Genomic DNA, 10,000 nt, shown 5'->3' on the forward strand with positions numbered 1-10,000 from the left:
TTACGAGACGATTCAGTTTGGGGAGCAAAGTGAAACGGAAAATTTACATAAAGCCGCTCCGGTTTTTTTAGTGTTTGGCCCTTCAGCAAATGTATCAAGCTATAACGAATTAAAACTACTTAAATTATTATATGAATTAGTTTTAACGAAAAGTAGGATAAAAAGTAGCATATTCAGAGATTCCTTCCTTCCTGCTATGCTAATCAAGCTACGAATACGTCATGCCATGATGTTCTGAAAGGTCCCCTCTTTGAACAAGAAGCTCGTCCAATTGCACATGATTGTTTTCATAAAAATGGAATTCTAATCAACTACTCATCCTCTCCTTTTTGATTCATCCCACGTGTTGGCTGCATTGCTCTTCCGAGACTTTTTTTGTTTGCTAGCCACACACATGCTCCCTGCAAAACAATTTACATTTTATGAATTTCAACTTTGACGCATCTCAGCATCACACCCTCCCTCACTCTAGCATCACCGACGGAGCACATGCAGTGAAATCATGTTGTTTTTTTGTCTTATTTTTTAATCTAATAAACTTCGTTCCCTCGCGTCAACGCGTTTCTCCTCACAAACATCATAACCACACCTGCTGCAAAGTTCAGTGTCTGAAATTAGAAGTTGCGTCTTTTCATAATTTGTTTTGCCTCCTTTCTGGTGAACTCATTTGCATACAGGGGATCCATCCAGTTGCAGTTTCTATCAACGAAACATGTGCCGCATGTACAGTCGTTCTTTTTGAAACTGCTGGTCTATCATGTCAGTGCGGAGTGTTTTGAGCGAATGTAAGAGGAGGGAAAAACATTCCCTCAAAAGAGGAATGAATAGTGTCCGTATCCATTTGCATAACATTTATGAATGCTTCCAGCTGAATGATATCCTTTTAGTGCTCTTCTGTAACATACATGTAGAAGGGTAGTTCTCATAATCCTGTTTGAAATTCTGCTCGACATAGCTAGATACAAAGTTGCAGCTCTATCAGAAAAGAGTTTCTTTCATGTGCTTGCTCGATAAACTTTTATCAGGATCTGAAACATACGCTTCGCCTTACTTACGCCTTACTTAATGTTCCAGTAAATTGCTTTACTACGCTTCGCTGTAATTGAAGTTTAGCGACCAGCGTTTTTTTTTACACTCAGCAGTTACAGTTCTCGGATTACAACGCATGACTTCCAATATCATACCGCATCCCGGCCATTGATCGATCGAATGCCAGCTGTAATTGAAATAGTTTTCCCGAGCAAACGAGCAATGATACCCGACCGACGATCGCTTTCAGTCGGCCAAGAGCATCATCTTTGCTTATGCTCACAGTGGTGCTGCGGTTAGATTGAATTCATATGAGCGTAATATTACCCCGGACAGCATCAGCAGAAGCAGCAGCAATGGCAGGTGAAATTGAAGTAAATCGTATGGAAATAGGATCACGCTGGAATAGCAGTTGAGTGATGCGCTGAAGTGAAGCGGCACCGTTTTGTGCTGGTTAAGGAGCTGATCCATCCGAGCTGCTATGCTTTACTGTCTTTTCTCTTTCCGCGAGATGCTCCGGAGCGACGGAATGTAGTAAAAAGGTTACCCGGAGGGTAAACAGCCGGAACGTATGGGCGCTTCCGGGGCAAATATGCGGAACCAAGTGGGGGATTTTGGGATTTTTTATCACTCGCCACCATTTGGTTTTGGTTTCCGGTTTTTATTGAACCCGGGGAGCCCCGGAGTTCCTGGCTGCCCTCTCGAGAAACCTGGCTCGTTTGGCAAAATGTTATTAAAAAACTTTTGACTTCTTAACCAAACTCCCGATCAATCCCTTCCGCGAAATATCTGGTGCGGATTTTCTCGCCACAGTTTTGCGCTGCGGTAAATGCGACATCGACGGTACCATAACTCATGCTGTGGTTGGCCACAAATGCAATAAACGTTCCTTTTGAATAACCTGTAACCGACAACACAACAACAACAGCTAGAGCACTGACCCCCGGACCGAGTGGACGAGACCTGTCCACGGTGTGACGGTGAAGTGCAGTGCCATAAAGGCCGCGTGTAAATACGATCATAAAACTCCTGGACAAGATTATCGTCTTAAAGCATCAGCGGCAGAGAGCCCCGGCTGCGCGCTGACGTACGACACGATGCGGTGAGCCATAAAGCCGCCATGCTGGCACGGAAAACCGGGAAGGGATACCAGATCGTTCGATCGCGCTCTTCCCTCTCATCTTCTTTCGTTCGAAGCACGGGAAATTGAAAATCTTCTCGCGAGACCACAAGCGCTAGGAAATGAGAAAATCAAATCACACCACCCATGGGTGCAGGTGGGGGGGACGATGGACGAAATCGATACTGTTTTAGCTCCACTTCCTGTCCTGTGCGCTACGAACCACAAGAGAGACAAGAACGTGGCGCATCGACGAAGCGCCAGTAAAGGAAAACGAATTTTCAGCCCAACACTTCGATTCCTGTGTTCGATGAGCCGGAGCATAATTTTACGAACTTACGCAAATTGCATTGCGGTGTGTGGCCAGGTTCTCGAGGTGCCGTTCTAGCTGGACCACTACGATTTTATGATTCGATTCAGTTCATAAAGTTCGACGTGACATGTACGACGCAGCGATGAGAACGACCCAGAACGGTGTCGGTTGCACGGCCATCTAGTTCCAGGTCACCGTCAACCGTGTGGACGCACCTACTGCTCATCATGGCGTTGGATTTGTTTTTCGTGGAAAAGAGCGAAAACAGAACGAAGCATGAACGAAGGAAAAGCTCAAGCGGATTGCCTGAGTCTCAAGAGAGCAAGACTGAGGCAGCAGCAGCTCACGGTAGTCACTGGAGATCAATACCAAAGGACACTCGGGCCAGGAAACGATTCTGACCACTTCTGGGACAAGGTTACATTGTTTGGTTTGTGAAAGTTATGCTGCCAAGGGCAAAATTATGGACAGGCCTAGGAGACTACCATTCTCACCATGGTTAGCCGGTTTACTTTGATTTCAGCTCGCACGCCTCGGTTGTTAAGCGGAATCGCTCGGAAAAGGCAAATCCTCGCTCGGTATCTGGTGGGATTTACTGAGAGAAGAGCTACGATTGCACGTGACCAGAAACGGAGATAGCATATGGTGCAAGGATAAGGAAAAAACACAAATTGAACGATGAGCACACTTGGTGACGCTTTCGAGGGTTAGATCGCTTTCGATGGTCACGTAGAAGAGGACGTGGTCTGATGCACTTCTTCAATGTTAGTATCGTCGGTGTTGATGAAAAAGAAATGTCAATTTCTGGACAGGCATTAAATCACAGTACACTCTGATCAACTAACTAAATAATCAAGGTAACTCAAGGTGTTCATTTAGTAAAACAAATTGGGAAGTAAAAATTCTTGTAAAAATTAGGAAGTTATCAGTTTGTACCATCACAACTGACAGTTTTCATCTTTCGCTTTCTTCCTCAGGTTGCAAAATCCTCGGACAAAAGTAAGAAAACATGGGGACAGCGTCTTAAGCTCAGCAAACCGACCACACCCGAGGACAAGCAGAGTGGTTCGCAGGCCGGCTCCGGTACCGGATCGGCCTTAGTTCCGATAAGCGCTGGCCATCGGCAACCGCCGCAGCACGGCTACGAATCGGTGGATTTTAGCCACACCTCCATCTCCTCCGGACACAACCCCTCGATCGCGTCCAATGGTCACACGATGAAGTATGCGGAAACCTGGGTGTACGGGACGGTGCGTGGTATGCCACCACCGCTCCCACTTTCACCCCATCATCCATCGCACCACCTGCCCCATCTGGCGCACCTTCCGGCCATCTACTGTCCACCGCCCGAGATGGCCGTCCTGATCTGCTGCTGCCCGGAATACCTGAGTGGCACAAAGCGTGACATCAAAAAGGCATCAGTCTGCAAGAAGTGCAAAGGATCACGGCTACCATTGGCTCCGATCGGTGGCACAGTTCGTCTCACGTCCGGTGCGACGTACCTTGCTCCACCACCGATCCGTTCCAGTGCCGGAACGGTCAAGTTGGCGTCGACTTACGGCAATAAAAAGGCTCGTCCCTCGATCCTTGGCAATGGCAATCCGGATCCGTACGATTTTATGCGCCGCTCCCGGCTCACCCAATCATCCGAGGCATCCGGAGCGCCCGGGTCCGGCTCAAAGTCAGTAAAGACAAGTCTGAAGGAAAAGTTTCGTGGTCGCACGAAGAGCACGAGTCCTTCTCGTGGGAAGAGAGGATCAGCTCGATCACCTTCACCACTGACAGGAAAGGGTCGTGCGCTAGGGAACGGTTCCGGAACGGGGAACAAACAACCACTCAGCTCGTTCCAGGATTGTTGGGTTGAGTCGGAGCGGGATGAGCCACTGCCGGATGAGCTGCCCGGAGAGAGGCAATCATCGGTGAGTCAAACGAGCGCTTCACCGAACCGCAAGTCAATCCTGCGCTGTGACGTCAATCCGTACGATCTGATCTCGCTGAGTGGTGGCGGAGGAAGTGGCCAAGGTGGTGGTGGTGGCCAAGCTGGGCTGTTGAATGAATTCTCACCCCACGATGCCGGCGATGGGGAGTTCGATCTGCACGCACAAAAGTACGAAAACATCCTCGACACGCTGTACGCGAACCGGTACAATCCGGCACATCCGGTCAACAACATTGCGGCAATCAATGGCCAAAGAATCAAGCTGTTTGACGACTCACGGCCCCCGGTGTACGATGATGTCGAGGAGTACGTGTACGATCCGATCGAGCTCGCGCCAGTGCTGGACGGTGAGGAGAATGGTGAGCTAGCCGGTGCCAACGATCAGCCAGGGGAGCCTGGGAGCATGCCAGAACGGCCACCGCGCACCAAGAAACAGCAGCTACCGTCGGCGTCGGCGAGTGAGACGACAGGAGGAACCAAAGAAGATGATGGCCGATCGCTTCCGTCGCAGCTCTCTGCCACAACCGAGTCGGGGATGCAAAGTGCAATCAAATCGATCCTCAAGCGGCCACCATCAACCGGTGGTGGTGCGGTTGGTGGACCAACTCCAGCCAACTCTGTGTTGTCGGAACATCGGAGCACCGATGGGAACGCCGGTCCCGGGTACGATACAATCCGGTTGAATCACACGCTCGTACAACGTTTGGCTAAACTGACGACGGCGGCCACCGAGGATAGCAACAGTTTCGGCAAATCGGGCACCGTCAGTGCGCGTCACATGACCGTGAAAGCCAACGGTGATAAGCGTGGTTCTCGGGGCTCACAGTTCTATCTCCCAACCCCGTTCGCGGATGCATTGGTCGCTGGCGGTGCTGGTGAGGCCGAATCCGGATCCGTGACGACAGTGGCCGCTCGGAAGAAGGTGCACTTTCTGGTGGAGAACGAAGTCATCGACGATGATAAGCTGTTCGCCCAGATGCTGTTCACGGATACGGTGGTTACGGTGAACGGAACGGCGAACGGTGGAATCAACGAGGCGGAAGAATCACAGGATGGCACCGGAAGTCCCGTGAAGGCCGCGTACGAACGATCGGAGAGACCGGCGATGATTGCAAAGTCGGCCGATGGTGAGACGCCACAGAGGTCGAGCCTTCCGACCGCTCGAGTCGTTGGCGTGGTTAATGTGTCCAAATCCAACGGCAGTGATAATGATGGTAAGTTAGTTGACAAGGGTTTTATCATTGTTTGGAGCTTGTTATGATTATTTTTGGACAATTATTTAATGTTTCAAACTGACTTAGCAACATAATTTCTTGATTTTAACACGTTTACTGTTTGCATAACTATGGTCTACCAAAGCTCTAAGAAGTTTTTGATATTTTTTTGTTATTGCAATCCTCATTCATATTTTTAAATATTTTTTTTGTGTTTTCTAACTATCGATCTATAATCATAAAAAGGAAGCTATTTTCAAATTATTTCAAAACCTAACGAGAGCATTTTATTAACATAAAAGTAAAAGCATCATAAGTGATTCAACTTCTCATCGCAATCGATCCCATGGGTCACTAGAATGCCCACCAATCGACTTAGTTTACTAACGCGATTTGTATTGAACTCCGATCGAAGACTAATCACTCATTAAACGCAGCAGCAGCAGCAGCAGCACCACCACATGCAACCACTAAGTCATCGGTGGAGAGACTTATTGGATGATTGGTAATTAGTGTCAGCTCCGCCGACGCTCCATCGCATACCGTTTAATCTCAACATCTCACCTGCGAAAGGCTGGCTTCCACAAATTCCCTAATTCACTACTCCACTGTGGTCAAGCGGCGCCTCAAAACTAAGCCAACCCTGATGCCTTGGTCCCTAGTTGCGAAAATTGAAAGCCACGTAATGCGGCCGTTGAAGCACGTCCACCCGGTGGCCCTCGTAATGTTCAGCACAACAATGGACATCATTCGGTCGCCATTCGAAGGTGTACCTTCCAGGATTATGTGCTCCCATTTCGGGGCCAAATATGCTCGAGATTGAGTGATTGCAGCTAATGACAATAATGGGTTCGCATAAAGAACGCCACGTTGCTAGAGGGCCGGCTCCGGAGGGTACAAATGCTTTGCTGGATGCTAATTAAAATGACGCATTATTTCAAATATTTCGCGATCCGGGGACAGCATTGTCCCCGACGGTCTGGAAGGGCCATTGCACTGGGATTAGTCCCGATCGTCGCCTATCGATGCTGGTACACCACCTCGCTCGCTAGTTGCCTTGCGTCGGGGTGGTGGAAATACGGGAGCCCCAAAATTGATTCGACATTAAATAATGGCTGCTCCCCGTTTTTCAACATGTTTTTGCTGAGCTAAACTTGGAACTATGCCATCCAAAGAGCAAACGAATCGATGCTGCTTTGAAGGGAACCAACGTCGAGTTGGTCGGCCTCGGTTGGTGGCGTTGCTGAGTCTGTCCTGCCCGAGGCTCGTGTCCGCAGAATTGATGTTATAGTCCGCTGAACCTGATGCCCGCTAATTATAGAGAATTACAGTTTATGCTAATCCTGCATAGACATGGGTCGTGCCGGTACCCGAGGCCACCACATTTCGGCCATTTTGGCACTCGCTCCCCCCGCTGGAGTGAGCGTTGAGGGGCTTTGATTTGGTCAGGCTTTGGCTGGCTGGTCTGGGTTGGCCTAGGTTGGTGCTATGTTGCGTTGCCTATTGGTGGCCTAGCTTGCACGCAGATGGTGCGATTAATCGCTGCGGTTGTTTTCGGCCGTTCCTCTCGTGCCACATCGATACACACCGGTGCTTCCGGTGCATCACTAGCGGAACTACAATTGCAACCGAGCGGAACAACCGCATCGCTGTAGGGCCACGGTATCAGGGAAAATGGTGCAACGTTGCAACTCGATGGTCTGTTCGATGCGTGCTGTGATAGATGTGGAAGTAAATGAATTTAAAGAATTCACACACAACGTTGAGGAGCTATTTAAGTAACAAAATTATTGGAATGTTACCCAAATTTCCATTTTGATTTGTGAGTACAGCAATGTCCACTCTCTCTACGCGTAAATTAAGTCTTTTTTTTTAATCCATATTATTAATAGAACCAAAAGCAGACCGATAGTAGAATCTGGTGGAAATGGGTTGAATCCTTGATTCTAATCCTCTACCTCTACACTACGGTCCTCGTATCGGGTAGATCATTGATCGCACGGTACCGAGAATCCTTGACCTTCACTAAAGATTTCGGAAGGCTGCGAGGCGACGTGAATCATTCAAGAAACGTGCCCCTTAACCGGTGTTAGTGCAACGAGGAGCGCTTTTGGAGAACTTGTCGGCACTACATTTGTGCTTCAAGTGTCCATTCAAGTGTGACGCCAGCTCCTTAATCCCTAGCACAGTACGGTGGTAGTGGTCATGGCGGAGCCTGTTGTTGAAATGAAATTATACCGGATCCCAATGACGACCCAGGGAGTCGTTAGGGACATCTTCCCAGGAAACGGGACGCTTATCGATTGCCATTCCTACTCCGAGAGGGAGCCGAAGCATAAATCACTTGGCCGAGCAATAAAATAACATGAACGGGAGGTGAACGCCAGTCCGCCAGTAGCAATGTGACCTTCTCTTCTTGAGTCTTGGAGGCGCATAAGGCAAAGGCATGTAACCTGCGCCTGGGTACGTTTAACTGGAGCTCTGCGTCAGTGCGATAAACCCTCGGTACAAGCAGCAGCAGCAGCAGCAGCATCTGGTGGAGGCTATCGAAAGGGCTCTGATTTATACGCAAACCCAGAGTTCCCGAAAGGAAGGCTCAGCTGTAGCTGGGGCGCTATTTACATATGAACTTTGAGTCAGGGGAAGGGCGGGTGAATGGTCGAGTGAGCAATTTGTTACCGATTCATCCTTGTGCACTTCGGTGACGGTGACGATACAATTGGTATCCAGGGACGTTTCGTAGCTTCTAAAGCATCATGTGGCAACATGAGTTCTACAACGAGCTTATGCAGGGATAACGATAAGAAATACAGCAAACAAACGGGTTCAATTCTCGTTTGAACTGGAAACTCGGAATGGGAACAGAACTGGTGTTTGATACGTTGGCTTGAGCATTCCTATGCCAAGCTAGCGCAACGGATTCAGCAGCTGGAAAAACACCAAGGTACACTAAGGTTACGAAATGTCCTTTCGAGTGGCACACATACAGAGACCGAGCAAACCGTAACCACGAGAAGCGAACTGCTGGATCAGCGTGGTTCATTATATATTCAGCGAATTGGTAGTTGACCTCTTAACCAAACAGATTTCCACCGGACTGGATGGGTTTTCATTTGTAACAAAAGCTAGGGCAACTGTAAAGCGAGGTCGAGGTCGAGTTCTAATTCAGTGGCTGCATCGAAAGCGCATCCATTCCGATGGTTTTAGCGACCGGTGAAATGTTGTGAACACGCTAGCCTAGCTGTTGACCTGGAATAGATTATCAGAAGCCCCACGGTACTCCTTAGCCACGCCGGCGTCTCAAGCCGCTTAATTACTTTTGCTTCGGTGACATTCTTCGGACACTTCTTCACGGAACTAACATGCTGTCCCCCGGGGGAGGGGAGGACTATCTCTGTTGATGACGTTCTAATTCTCGACGTTCTTTCTTTCTCTTTCCTTGCTATCGTTCCAGTTTCCTTAGTGAATGGAGTGGTGGCCGAACACACGAAACCAAGGGCAGTGGCAACCGTGTTCCAGCACTGTTCCGGTCCGGTGCGCCGTAGCTTCAGTGACCGTGCTTCGCCAACGAAAGAGGAGCGACCACCAGTGTCAGTCCGGGATGACCATTTCACCATCGACACGATGGCACTGCGCGTTCGCCCGGTTCGTGCCAGTTCCCGGGTGGCATTCGAGGAGGAGACGGCTTCCTTGACCTCGGGTTCGTCCTCGACCTCCTCATCGGACTCCTCGTTTGGATCGATTGCGTCGCTGCTGGTGGTTTCGGGTGCGAATGGTAGCAAAGTGCGACCCAAGGTACCACCACCACCGCCACCACCAGCACCGGCAGCGATGACAAATGGGAAACCATCGACGGTCTCGACCGGTGGCAAGCCCCTGAAGGACCACGGAGTGAGCGAAGGCCGACGGGAGTCGAGTGACGTGTACGAGGATTTTTGCTTTAGCCTCATCTCGGCGACGGGTGTGCGACGTTCGAGCAGCGACCGGAGCAGCTCCACCTCGACGTCCTCCCGAACGGCGGTGCTGCAGATGCCGGGGGCCAGCGCTTCGCCCACTGGCGCCAGCAGCATCTCGACGAGTGGGGCTGTCCATCGGCTAGAGATACGGCACGATCCGGAACCGGATGAGGAGCAGTACCAGAAGATGACATCGATCCTGATCACGGGCGATGATTGCTACTCGACCGTTAATGTTGATGGAGCGAGCGATACGACGATCTATCAGTCGTCGGTCGTGGTGAATGATGCCGTCACGACGCTATCCGTCTCACCGACGGAGATACGCCAGACGGCCTCCAACACAATCACCATCAGCGTGAGCTCACCGACGTCAACGCTGCAGAATCGTGGCAACAAGATGGCGATTACCGGAGAGATCCCTTTAGA

General features: G+C 49.9%; 1 protein-coding gene across 2 annotated transcripts in view; it reads left to right on the forward strand.

Annotated features, from left to right (window-relative positions):
• Positions 1-10,000, forward strand: part of LOC126577515 (uncharacterized) — a 90,626-nt gene that overhangs the window by 76,159 nt on the left and 4,467 nt on the right. For both annotated transcript variants that reach the window (XM_050239187.1, XM_050239188.1), the window contains exons 8-9: positions 3,440-5,615; positions 9,070-10,000. The exon at positions 9,070-10,000 is cut by the window's right edge and continues 2,101 nt beyond it. In XM_050239187.1, the coding sequence (XP_050095144.1) occupies positions 3,440-5,615; positions 9,070-10,000 (3,107 nt within the window). The remainder of the gene's footprint in view (positions 1-3,439; positions 5,616-9,069) is intronic.

The sequence above is a fragment of the Anopheles aquasalis genome, chromosome 3 (genome assembly GCF_943734665.1).
Source record: "Anopheles aquasalis chromosome 3, idAnoAquaMG_Q_19, whole genome shotgun sequence".
Classification (NCBI taxonomy): domain Eukaryota; kingdom Metazoa; phylum Arthropoda; class Insecta; order Diptera; family Culicidae; genus Anopheles; species Anopheles aquasalis.